The sequence below is a fragment of the Puntigrus tetrazona genome, chromosome 10, assembly GCF_018831695.1.
Source record: "Puntigrus tetrazona isolate hp1 chromosome 10, ASM1883169v1, whole genome shotgun sequence".
Taxonomy (NCBI): domain Eukaryota; kingdom Metazoa; phylum Chordata; class Actinopteri; order Cypriniformes; family Cyprinidae; genus Puntigrus; species Puntigrus tetrazona.
This window is the reverse complement of record NC_056708.1, coordinates 874,701-888,245: the sequence shown is the minus strand read 5'-3', so window position 1 is coordinate 888,245 and position 13,545 is coordinate 874,701. Positions and strand designations below refer to the sequence as shown.

General features: G+C 41.1%; 2 protein-coding genes across 3 annotated transcripts; one reads left to right on the top strand and one right to left on the bottom strand.

Moving 5' to 3' along the window:
* The first annotated feature begins 233 nt into the window (after positions 1–233).
* On the top strand, positions 234–3,090 carry si:dkeyp-41f9.4 (zinc finger protein 488). 2 transcript variants are annotated; one of them, XM_043250151.1, is made up of 4 exons: positions 234–820; positions 895–966; positions 1,667–1,826; positions 2,155–3,090. In XM_043250151.1, exons 1-4 carry the CDS (start codon positions 818–820, stop codon positions 2,820–2,822), a joined length of 903 nt encoding a protein of 300 aa, XP_043106086.1. In that variant the 5' UTR covers positions 234–817; the 3' UTR covers positions 2,823–3,090. The 2 variants fall into 2 exon arrangements, with proteins under 2 accessions (XP_043106086.1, XP_043106087.1); XM_043250152.1 differs by lacking the exon at positions 895–966 and having other exon boundaries at positions 240–820.
* Positions 3,091–4,765: 1,675 nt separating this feature from the next.
* Positions 4,766–13,545, bottom strand: rasgef1bb (RasGEF domain family, member 1Bb). Its single transcript, XM_043250147.1, has 14 exons — positions 13,272–13,545; positions 11,178–11,367; positions 10,962–11,084; positions 9,636–9,773; positions 9,105–9,326; positions 8,237–8,311; positions 8,032–8,124; positions 7,679–7,781; positions 7,518–7,597; positions 6,848–6,943; positions 6,658–6,753; positions 6,453–6,576; positions 5,251–5,323; positions 4,766–5,175 (listed from the first exon to the last, which is right to left on the bottom strand). Exons 2-14 carry the CDS (start codon positions 11,358–11,360, stop codon positions 5,154–5,156), a joined length of 1,428 nt encoding a protein of 475 aa, XP_043106082.1. The 5' UTR covers positions 11,361–11,367; positions 13,272–13,545; the 3' UTR covers positions 4,766–5,153.

Below are 13,545 nucleotides of genomic sequence, written 5' to 3'. Positions count from 1 at the left end.
TTTTTTCTAGAAAGCTAGCTGTTGAGATGATAAATGCCATAACTTGTGTTTAAAAGGCGTCGCAGAAAAGACATTTTCCTTAATAATCAAAAGTCACTGAGCAGATAGATAGATGGATGGACAGATGGATAGATGGATGGATAGATGGATGGATGGATGGATAGATGGATGGATGGATGGATAGATGGATGGATGGCCTGAAGGCTTGCTGTTAATATGAAGTAATGAACTCCATACACAGCCTCCAATTAAACTGGAAGCTTGCATAAAACACCCAGTAAACAACTTAGTGAACTGTGGAGCTTCATATCACTGCCACGTGAATCTAATCATTTCATATCTGATATAAATGACTTGCAAAACAATATGCGGTCATGTCTTTCTCTCGTCCTGATTCTGCCGAGTTCAGCATATTTTGTCGACATATTGCAAAAAAAAATAGTCTTGACCATATCTCTACACTTAAACCTATCCTTACCCATGAGTAGTCACTAAAATCAGATTTAATAACAGCAGCATACACCTCCGAAAACCTGATTTTACCAAGAAAAGTTACGCGCAGGGGATTGAGTTGCGCGTTACGCATTGAGTGGCGCCCAGCGTTTTTATGGAATATTACGAAATACTGTATGCATGGAATCAGGTGGAGATGAGATAAGAGCCCAGACTCATCGGGACCGGTCAGGAGGATGGGGGCGGAGTCTCGTCACTGTCTCCCGCGGATAAATGATCGCGTTCAGAACCGGAGACGCGTCGCGCAGACCCTCCACTTCAGAGACTCGCTCCGAGGAGAGGACTTGACACGCTCGGGGTGGACATGGTAAGCCGCGTTTATAACTCAAACTCTGTTTACAGACACAGAAAGTGAGTGTGCTTTTCTGCTGGTCGTGTCAGGGTCCGGAGGAACGCGCCCCGTGTCGCGCGCAGGGGTCACGCGCCCCGACGCGCGCCGCCCGAGAGCTGCAGGTCAGTTAAAGAGGTGTGTGTGTGTGTGTGTGTGTGGGGGTGTGTGTGGGGTGTGTGCGACTCTGCTGCAAGGAATCTGTTCAAATTCTAATTTTCACCATTTTTGCTGTAATGCAAGTCTTTTTGAGAATTGCTTGATATATATCATAAAATAATCACAACAACAAAAAAACCCAAAACATTTGTTTACATGATATATGTGTGTGCTTGTTTATATTCATCATGTATATATAAAGACACACAAGAGGAGTGTACATCTTACAAATATTTACATGCATATATATTTATATTCTTTATATTAAATAAAATATATTTAATACATTATATCTCTTAAATATATACATGCTTGTGTTTATATGAGTATATAAAGCATAAATATACACAGAAATATTATATAAAGATTTTTTTTGGCATGCGATAAATTATAAAATAAACAAAAATTAAGCACAACTTCAGAGAACCTGATATGAATAAAACATATTATTTCAAAAAACTCTAAATGCATGCCCTGTTAAACCAGCTATTGCAAAAACACGATGATATGAAATATTACGTTCAATATAAGATAGAAATCCACAGCTAGGATATGGTCTTTACCAGGCATATACCTCCAGGTTTGGCCGTTGTGCAAATAATTATTGTTGTATTACAAATAGTTCATTTGTCAGATATTAAGGATGTGTTCTTTTGCGTCGTTCAGATGGACCCAGCAGTGACTCGACCGGTGGAGGAAAGTCTGGAGGCGTATATGAGGAACAGACATCTGTCTTTCAGAGCCATAGAAGATATTCCTTTAGTTTGGTATGGAAGAGATCTGACCAAACTCCTTGACCTCAGCACACAGCGGCTGACCACACAAGGTTTGGATGCTTCTGTATTTCTATAAACACATTATATAGATGAACGAATCAGTTAAGTGAATAATTCAATGACCTTTAATGTGTTTGAAAGAATTGGCCGAACGAATGATTCAGTGAATCACCCTTACATGCTTCATTTCCAAATGAATCAGTTTTTGTTATAATTTTATCTTTTATCTATAAATGAACAAAGCTGTTGTTATAAAACAGGCGTTAGACACATTTTTGGAAACTGTAACCATAAAAAACAAAGCATGTGAATCTGTTGAATCTGTTGAGTGATTTTCTGCCGTAGAGTGAAATGACTTTTATTTTATTTCTCTCTAAGGTTTAACTTGCTCTGAATGCAAGCAGGGCTTTCTCTCTGAATCGAAGTCTGCACACAAGAGATTTTTCTGCGTAAAGAAACCGACAAGTTTCTTGAAGAAAACCACCGTCCCCGAAGTTCAAAGCAGCAAACCTGCCACGAACTTTCATAATTTAGCACGAGAGCTGGAGAGCTGCAGGACACGGGGCCACAGGGACGCGAGGAGCCCTAAAAGAAGACGCTCTGTCGAATCGGACCCAGACGAGAGCGACTCTGATGGGTTCTCAATCAGCGGGGGCCCGGGTTCTCCAACAGACCGCTCTGCGTTCACACGAGCGTCCGGCCACGTTCAGGCTCTCAGCGCGTTCACACAGCCTCCTCCTCGTATCCCGGTAACGTCAGCCGGTCTGACCCGTGACCCCGCGGCTGACCGGACCCCCGTCCTGCCCATCCTCCTCCACGCCGCACGCCTGTGGCCCAGGACCCCTCCTCGTCCCCCGTCTCTGTCCGTCCAGAACCGGTGCGCTAGATGCAGCGTTTCTTTCCACGTGACATCGGACCTGGTCCAACACATGAGGTCCCACCACAAGAGAGCGCTGTCCGGGGACCAGAGACTGAAGTGTCCTGGATGTAAGGAAACCTTCAGAGAGCGCCATCACCTGTCACGTCACATGACCTCGCACACATGACCTCAGAGAAATGGTTTTTTACATGCATAAGAGCATGGAGAGGCATCAATTTTTTTTAAACATAAAAGTTGTTTAAAATTTAGATTTATTAGGCATTTCTTTTATATTACGTAAATGTTTGAAGTTTAAAGCTTATTCGGGTCTATTGGATAAAATTATGCAAATTTTTTGGGGTAAATTTTTAGAAATGCTGTTTTTTCTTGTTTTACGAGACACTATGTATTTTACTTGTATACTTAAATTAAAAAAACGCCATTTGAAAACATCATTACGTGTACTGTCAAAAATATTTGATGCCATCAACTATTTTATTGTCTCTTTTTACACTTAAAAAAAAAAAAAAAAAAAAATATATATATATATATATATATATATATATAATTGATTAATGCAAGACAAAAAGTAGCATTGAAGATACATCCCTTATGCTGTTTGTAACACTAAGACTAAAGATACATTTATATTTTAAGTATACATATATAGTTTATATATGCATGTTACATTTTTTTCTATGACAGTCCAATTTTTCAATCAACTACCCTTTATGTAAAAAATACATTTTATGATGTAAACTATAGTTTTTTAACTGTAACCGTATCAAAAAGGTACATTATTGTAATATTTCTATTTTTTGTAAAATAATTCCAATAAGCCAAAAAGATGATTGTATTAGTTTAAATGGTTCAAAATGGTAAAGTGGATCTAAACTGATCACTGGTGGTAGAAATACTAGTTTAGACACTAGGTGGAGGAAGAGTACTTGTTTATAAGCCATCCATCTCGGCCCATCACATACTACAGGGAGTGCAGAATTATGACCACATCCTCCTCTGTATGCATGTTGTCTTACTCCAAGCTCTATAGGCTCCAAAGCCTACTACCAATTAATCATATTAGGTGATGTGCATCTCAGTAACGAGAAGGGGTGTGGTCTAATGACATCAGCACCCTATATCAGGTGTGCATAATTATTAAGCAACTTCCTTTCCTTTGGCAAAATGGGTCAAAACAAGGACTTGACAGGCTCTGAAAAGTCAAAAATAGTGAGATATCTTGCAGAGGGACCACCACTGAACAAGACACACAAGCTGAAATGTCAAGACTGGGCCAAGAAATATCTCAAGAATGATTTTTCTAAGGTTTTATGGACTGATGAAATGAGAGTGAGTCTTGATGGGCCCGTGGCTGGATCGGTGAAGGGCAGAGAGCTCCAGTCCGACTCCAAGCTCAACTCCCAGTCCTACTGCCAGTTTCTGGAAGACACCTTCAAGCAGTGGTACAGGAAGAAGTCTGCATCCTTCAAGAGAAACATGATTTTCATGCAGGAAAATGCTCCATCACACGCGTCCAAGTACTTCACAGCATGGCTGGCAAGAAAGGGTCTAAAAGAAGGAAAAACTAATGACTTGGCCTCCTTGTTCACCTGATCTGAACCCCATAGAGAACCGGTGGTCCATCATGAAATGTGAGATTTACAAGGAGGGAAACCGGTACACCTCTCTGAACGGTGTCTGGGAGGCTGTGGTTGATGGGGAACCGATCAAAACACCGACAGAATCCACGGATGGCAGGCTTTTGAGTGTCCTTGCAAAGAAAGGTGGCTATATTGGTCAGTGATTTTTGGTTTTATTTTTGAATGTCAAATGTATATTTGTGAATGTTGAGATGTTATATTGCTTTCACTGGTGAAAATAAATAATTGAAATGGGTATATATGTTTTGTCAAGTTGCCTAAAACTTATGCAATAGACACACACACACTATCCTCCTAAAGTAGCTAAAACTAAAAACTACTTCCAAAAATATTCAGCTTTGATAGTTTTTTGGGTTCATTGAGAACATGATGGTTGTTCAATAATAAAATTAATCCTCAATAGTACTTGCCTAATAATTCAGCACTCCATGTATATACAGAAATAAGAGAAAAACAAACTAAAACCAGCTTAATTCAGAGATCCTTTATAGGGAAACATATACACAGATCACATGAAACTATAATACACATAAAAATAGCTTTTTTAATATTGTAACAAATATGTTCAGTACACAAACTATTAATACCACTTACCAAAAGCAAGAAACAAAACAATGTAATAGAAGAGGTCAACCAGCGACATGCTCTTCATTCACCCAGGAGATCTATAGCAGATTTAGAGCACATTTCATTAAGGTACTTGAGGTAAATGAGATGAGTATGTTTCCTTTAGCATAGCGTTACTGTCACAAAGAGAATCCAGCCTCAGTTTCACCAATGAAACAACAGAAACATTGAACGAGTAGAAAAGTCCTCCAGCGTCTTCAGTGCCATCGGTCCGTGCGTCAGGAACACGCTCACGTTCTGCTGAGGGACGACCTGCGGCGACCAAAGACACACGGCGTTCAAACACAGCACGGTCTAGTCACGAGGCTTTTAGAGAAGCGTTCAGACCTGAGCGAGCGGCGCGTGTCTCTCTCCAGATTGTTTTCAGGACCTTCGCTCTCGTACGACGCCAGCTGGAGCTCTGAAACACAACCAATGCATTGGTTCCACAAACCACTAGAAACACTTCATTCTGACCGGACATCGACTTAAAGTCATAAGATTAGAGAGATTACACGTCATTACTAGCAACTAACCTTCAACCAAACCCTGTAGCAAGTACACGTACATAATTAATACGTATTTGTAATTACACTTTAAATGATGTTACTTTAAAATAAAGGTGACTTATTAAAAGTGAATCAGTGAAGTTTATAGACAGACTTTAAGTTGCAGAGAAAAGACGGTGTGAAATAGGTGCTTTCTAGGGTGCTGGGCTGTTGCTAAGGTCCCCAGGATGGCTGCTAGAGTGTTGCTAAGTGGTTGTTGCTAGGATATTTTGGTTAGTAGCTAAGAGGTTGCTAGGGTACTCTTGGTGGTTGCTAAGGTGCTGCTATGCGTCTGCTAGGGCAGCTGGGGTGGTTGCTAAGGTGATGCTGGGTGGTGGTTAGGCTACCTTAGGTGGTTGGTTGCTAAGATGTTGCCATGCGTTAGATAGGGTACCCAAAGTGGATGCTAGGTTGCTAAGGTACACGGGCTGGTTGCTAGGGTATTTTGGTTAGTTGCTAAAAGGTTGCTATGCAGTTGCTAGGGTACTGCTATGTGGTTTCTAGGGTACTCAGGGTGGTTGCTAGGGTATTGCAATGCAGTTGCTAAGGCACCCAGGGCCATGGCTATGGTGTTGCTATGAGATTGTTAGGATGTTGCTATGGTAATCGAGGGTGTTGCTAGGGTGTTACTAACTTTATTCTATTTATATGACAGTTACATGAACTTACTATAGTAATAACAGGAAAATATGCATAATTACTAGCAACCAAACCCTGCAGTAAATACATGCATACGTACGTGTGTGTATACACATTACACTCATATATACAGGGATATATAAATAGTAATAACACAGATATTACTCAATACTCATTTGTAATTACACTGTAATGATGGTACCATAAAATAAAGGTGAAATATTTAAGTAATCTGAAGAATGCATTACAAAAGCAGGTGACAGTGTATTAACTAAACACCAAATTATGATTGGTGCTTTTTCTAAACACCTACAGCCATTTCAGCATCTGTTTCTCTTAGTGTAAGTAGAAAGGGCTGCTCACCGTCTTCACTGAACACCGGTGTGCTGATGAGATACTGCAGGGTTTTCCTCTCCCTCTCAAAAGGACAGATCACCTGTCTCCAGGACAGAAACTCGCTCACTTGCTTCGCCAGCTCCCAAAATTTCTATACGAGTAAAAGAAAAGCTTTTCAAGCCACTAGATAACCGAGTGATATGGTATTATAGAGAATTAAAGGTCAATTTACCTCAAAATTGATGTGTCCGTTGGGCAGTCTATTGACACAGCCTTCGTTCAGGAAGTAGATATCCTTTATGAACAAGCTGAAGAAGGGGATAACAATCTGAAAGAGAAGAACGGCGAATTCAAATGTGCACGCAATTCACAAACGCTGCAATTAAAGTTTTGCATAAAACGACACCATTGTCCTAAATTACCATTTCTTGGCTCGTGTGTGCCGTACTAGACCTCTGAGTGGCTCCCCGCAGCGCAGTGCGGTAGTTGTAGAAGTTGCTAGACGGGTCCATTTGGTGCTGACATAGCAAAAAAAAAGAGAGCAAAATCAACTGTGTGCATAGAAAAACATGCATCTTTTAAAACACCCATATATACACACTAGTAAGAACACTACAAGGTTTCACTTTTCAAATAAACTTCACTTTTGCAAATCACAACGTCATTGAGACAAGCTTCTTTGTATGGTGACAGAAATAGGGAGGAAAGCGTTTTATCTTCAATGTTTTCACAAAAAACTAAACACAACTAGGTTGTGATGCTAACCCTCAGACAACATGCTTGAGATGGTCACCGCCGATGAGCTACGAGCTAAAAGTCTTCTATAAAGCTGCTTTGCAACGATTGCAAATAAACTTAAATTGCGTTTCCAAACGTATATCATACAGCGGTCTCGCGGTGCAGGCACACCATTATTTCAATTCAAAACGTCAATTAAAAAATATGAATTTGACAAATGGCACGAATCGGGCGTCTTCCACGCACATGAAAATGTTCAACTCAAGCGTGAACGTCTGGTTGCATTTTTCGAAAACACATTTAACGCGGAGTGATGCAAAAATATACTTGGCGTCAGCTTTCTCTCGTCCTTACCACCAGGATGTCAAACTTGTCGGTGTTGACTTTATTCCAGGTCTTCTTCAGTCTGGACACGGGGTTCATGTTCATCCCAGCTACACAAGACAACAATTTTAATAACGTGAAATCAGTGCAAACGGCGCTTTGCAGCGCGCCGTAACTGAACGTGCACTCACTAATAATGGCCATCAGTGAGTTGAAGTTGCCGATGTTGAAGCACTCCTGCGCCACGTCGATGAAGAACTCCAGCACTCTGGCTCTGTGCTTCTTCTTCACCGGCTGAACACGAACCAGCAGAGAGCAGCACAGAGTCAGTGATCGCTCGCGTCAACAGGTCTCAGCAGATTTTACACCGAAATAAAAGTAGCAAAGCACCACCTTCGGATCTTCCGAAAGCGAACCACACAGGCCCAGTATTACACAAGCCACGGCGCCGTTACACAACTTTGACGTCAACAACAACAGATAAGATTTTTGCCTGCTAGCACCACTTCGCTCCGTTCCCGAAATAGATGAAAGGTGTGCTCACCATGCAAATTTCTGTGGCTGTCAGGTAGCTCAGCCTGTTGAACCATTCGACGTAGGCCTCCAGGTTGCTTGCTTTTCTTTTGCTGAAGAAACTCTAAAAAGGACAAAAGTTCAGCGGTCACCGAAATAGTCAAGCTGCTCCTTTATCCGCGTTTCCATTTACGGCGCGTTACGTAACCTTTGCCTGCAGCTGCGCGAGCGCTTACCTTGTGGTTGTCCGAGGGCCGTTTCTGAGCAAAGGCTCGAACGAATTCTTCAGGGCCGATATAACCGAGTCTCTCCTGGAAAACACGAGGAGGCTTGAAGTAGCGGTTTTAAAAAAATCCTAAAAACGCACTCTCAGGTTGTCTACGTAGATGAGTTTATTTCTTCTCCAGCACGTATTTGGAGGTGAATTTCAGCAGTGAATGGGTGCCGTCGTGACGATAAGCTGATAAAGACCGCTACATGCGTACGTCTCTTGCACAGGGAAAAGTTACATGCCTTGAGGAAACAAATCCATCATTAGGATGCTTTTAAACTATAAATCTTTGCTTCCGGCTAAAATACAAGTCCTCTATCGATAATACTGCACCTGAATGAGGAGAGAAATCTCAATGGTGGATTGGTTTCCTACAAAACACGCAGCTTTTCACTTTCGCAAGACATTAAACGAACAGTTCACCCCAAAATGGATTTAAAAATAAATAAAATAATGGCACAAAGCCTGTTTTGGGTCACCACTGACTTCCACAGTAGGATTTTTTTTTTTTTCTTTAAATACTATGGAAGTCAATGGTGACCAAAAAAAACATCCTTCATACAGGCTGAGTATATAATGAAGTATTTTAATTTCTGGGTGAACGATTCTTTAATTGATAAAAGCAGATTAATTGTGATGTTTTTAATCAGTTGTTTGGACACTCGTTCCGACGGCACCCATCCACCGCAGAGCATCCGCCGTTGGGCATATCTCCGTATCTGTTCCTCACGAACGAACAAACTCGTCTACATGTTAGATAGCCTGAGTGAGAGCGATTTTTAGCTATTGTTTTGGTGAACTGCTGCCAGCCAATCAGAATGACCCTCGCTCACCATCTCAATGTGCGTCAGCTGCTGGGCGAAGACGAAAGGGTCGTCGCACAGGTTCAAAACGCACTCTTCTCTGCGCACTAACTGCTGCTTGGACTTCAGGGCGAGCGGTCGCTCCATGGCCGCCGCGGCGCTGGACGTGGCCAGAGACTCTTCGTACTGTCCGAGGGTGGTCAGTTTGCGTAGGAGGCGCTGAATGAGTCTCTGCATGGCCCTCCGTGAGAGCTGGTCAAAAACAACACAAGCATTTCCTGCGTCAGCACTGTAACACACCATTCATGTCCGTAGCCAAAAACAACATTTGGTAACTGTAAGCCGTTGTGTTGATATCACAGCTTGAGAAAAAGGAAGTACGTCAAAAGGGTTTGAAGCCAAACAGCGTACATGCAAATCCAGAGCATTTGCATTCGGCTTCAAATCCGTGTCATGTTTCCATATATTGGACGACAACATATCCATGCAAAAGACGTTTCGAATTTAGCCATACGTCATCGCTCAGAAACAAGTCTGCGCTAGACCATCGTCTCTGCTGACCTCATCTCCGAAGGCTAGACGATGGGTCATCTCCTTGAGGCTGCGCATCATGCGCTCGTCCCTGAAGTCGTACGGGAAGGTCTCGGTCCATTCTGTGAGCAGCTGCACGATTTTCGGTGCAATTTCCCGAATTCTTTTCTGTCGAGTAAAGAAAGACAGCACTGAATAATACACAGTTTTCTATAAAGATAGTAGCTATTGGGTTCTACTATTAGCTACTAAAAAATGTATTACTAAAAGCTTTTCAAGTACAGCTTTTTAGTAAAGTAAATAGTTTAAACTGGGAATTAATAATCCTTTTAAAGGAAAAAACAAAAACAACACACATGCACGTGTTTTCCCAGTGTGTGTGTGTGTGTGTGTGTGATAATAAACATTCTAGCATGTCTTGAGGTAAAGATCCACACAAATGTTACATTTTTAAGTTACTTTCTGGTGCAATAAATGCCAAAAGTAGTCTCTGTCTTGCCTAAGATGCTATTGGAAAGTATGTAAATGATTCAAATAACTAATTTAATAATTAATGCATACTGAAAAATATTGAAATACCATCATATTGTTCCAAACATGGGCAAGTTTCTTCCTTTCAAGACATGATATAACGTTGGTAAATTAATAAAAAAAAAAAAAAAAATTTTTATATATATATATATATATATATATATATATATATATATATATATATATATATATATATATATATATATATATATATATATATATATATATATATATATATATATATATATATATTTTTTTTTTTTTTTTTTAACAGATAATTTGGTTACTAAAATTATTTAACTATGTTCCGATATGCTCAACAGAAGACAGAATCTCATACAGATTTGATGATGACAGAATATTTTTTGGTCAACTATCCCATTAATGTATTTTCTATTTCTGACATGTGTCACATGGTGCATTCGGACAATTTGCCGTATTAAATTAGAACTGATTCATGAGTTGTCACACAGGTGTGTGTGTGTGTGTGTGTGTGTGTGTGTGTGTGCTTCTTATAAAAATGATTCAAACGCGGCCACAACCGTTTCGTTACGCATGACTCTTCTGAATCTTTTGTTGAAACGTTGCATAATCTGAATGCGCTTTTTGGCACCGATGCCAGACTCATTCAGTCATTTGTTATGAATAATCTTATCTTTTGATTTATTTCCACGAGTCCCTTTCGCTGCGAAGTCTGATTAATTCACACGATTATCCAAAAACAGACATCACCACACGGTTACGCAATAAACCCGAGCTACATCTCCAGAGAAGGTAGCGTCATTGTGATGGAACATGACTCATTTGGTGATATAAGATCATTACCTTATCCGTCTGTGGGTCGCCAACCCTGTGATGGTCCACACAGAGGTAACAGACACGGGACATGAGCTCGAACGGGTGCAGGAAGAGACGGGAGCTCAGCAGGAAGGTGAAAATGTATGACCTCTGGAGAAAAAGACAGGGAAATCTCAAGCGTCAGTCAAAGGCTGACATTTACCACGCAACTAATCATCATCACAGCGAAGCCTGCGCGCGTACGTCAGGGTAATAGTCGACGGTGGGGACTAAGAGCTGTATGAGGGCTTCCAGGGAGCCAGACACCAGCTTGTTGTCACGGTAATGCAGGCCCCCGTAGTTCTCCTCCACTGGCTGCCGGTGGCTGTGGCCGCTGCTGTAAGTGCCGGGGTTGAATTTGCTCGAGTACGGCGTCGTCTGCGGCATTTTGGACCTGTGGATGAAAACATTAGTCAGCCGGTGGGAAAGCTGCATCGAAACAAGGTGTGAAACGAACACCCACCAGCAGATGAACACTCTTAAACTGCCTCCGTGTGACAAAAAGTTGCTTAGAAACAACAACATGCCTGAAGAGTTTATTCCTGCCGTGGCCAATTATTAATAGATCGCATTTTAATGAGTGTAAATGAGACATTTCTTTTTCTGATCCAATCGATGCTTCAACATTTAGATAAAACGGTGGGGACAATTCACTTTTTAAACTGAACTAGTCATGCATCATTTGAAAAGCCCTTCAAATATTTGCTGCTTTCTTGTTTGACTTCAACGTGCAAAGTGCTTTCTTTACAAAGAGACCAGACTTGGAAGCATTCGAGACATGCAGATTTCAGTCGTTAAATGTTGTTATCAGGTTTACGCCGAAGCGGTTCGGTCGTGTGGTAAAGACACACATACTTTGTTGACACCAGCTAGTTAGTAAAGAAAGAAAAAAAACAGCACAAACGGAGCAAGCGGCATTTTTGACAGCCCTGTCTGAAAACTGGACAGGACTCAGAAGGGCCCTGAAAGTGCTCAAGAAAAAACAACAACGGATGCATCTGTATAAATGATAAATCTGATAAAACATTCATAAAAAATTAGGTTGCATAAACAAAATCCAATAAATGAACTAAAACAAAAGCATCAGATGTGCAATCCTCATATATATATATATATATATATATATATATATATATATATATATATATATATATATATATATATATATATATATATATATATATATATATATATTTGAAATGCAGAATAGTTCTCTTCAACGGAAGTGACCTGATGTCATAATCAGCTTCATACTCGTAAACGTGAACTTCCGGGAGGAACTGAAGAGTTCTTAATGAATGCTGGCTCTAGAAGTCAGTTCTGATGTTTTAAACCGACAGAAAGCAGACTAACAGACCAAAGGCATGAACTAATCCCAGCGGATGGAGGTCAGGAGAAAAGTTAATTTCCTCAATCTCTAAAGCTCCTGTAAACTAGGTGTACTCTTAACTCTGAACGCGGTTATTGGATTAAGAAGTCTTGTGCTCGAGCAGGTTTAACGTCAGGATCTCCTTCAGTGCGTCCTTTTCACCTAGAAACCAGTTTGTGTGGAAAAGCCAAACGCGAACTCGCTCCGAATTCTCAAAAGCGCCCCGAAAACGATTCATTCGACGGGTTTCCATGACAACAGTGACTCACCATCTTCTGTCGCGTGATTCTCCCTGTCGCTTATTCATCGATAATCAAGGGATATCTCACACGGATCATAACCCTGTCATCATTTACTCATCCTCGCGTGCTTCCAAACCCGCGTGAGTCTTTCCGTGCATTGAAAGGAGAATAAATAAAAGTGCGTGCAAGTTTTCATTTACACTTATTGCATTAACATTTCTGGATGGAGCCCTGCCGTGAACGCGTCGCTTCCCCGGGGACCCACGGAGAAGAACCGCGGCGCAAACTCTTCTGGAACGGGGTTGTGCTCGATGTGACAGTTCACCACAAAACGCACACGCTTCGTGAAAAGAAGAGAGTAATTGCACGAATCTGCCCTTCACTAAGCAGCCCTGACTCATCGGAGCAGACTGAAAACCACAGATGGACGATGTGCAATCACTCTTACACATGCATGAGCAACACGAGCGAAACGAAAACAAGTTCAAACAGACGAACAACAACCAAAAAACAGTGGCAGCGAATCTAAACCAAAGCGAAGACTTCTTTTAAACGCGACGAGTGTGTTGTTTGATCGCAAAGCACTGAAAACGAGTATTATTAAGCATTAAAGACGAGCTCGTTTTAAGTTTTTTTTGAAAGGCAGTGATTTAGAAAGTTACCACAAAATTAAAAAGGGAAACTTACGAAAGCGTTGGCGATGTGGATGTCCGAGAAGTCCAACAAAAAGGCTCTTAAACGCGTGCACAGCCCAGATCAAGTTGCTTTCTTACAATGAAACCTCGCTGATAGTCTTCTTCTAATCTTTGTTTCGCGCGCGATGATAACGATCAATTCATCGTGGACGTGACGCGAACGATTACTTCACGACGCTTGACCGTCTCCATTGTTTTGCTAATAATCCAGATCGCGAGCTTCTGAAACTAATATCGAATTCCTGCAACACCGAAAGCATTAAGAA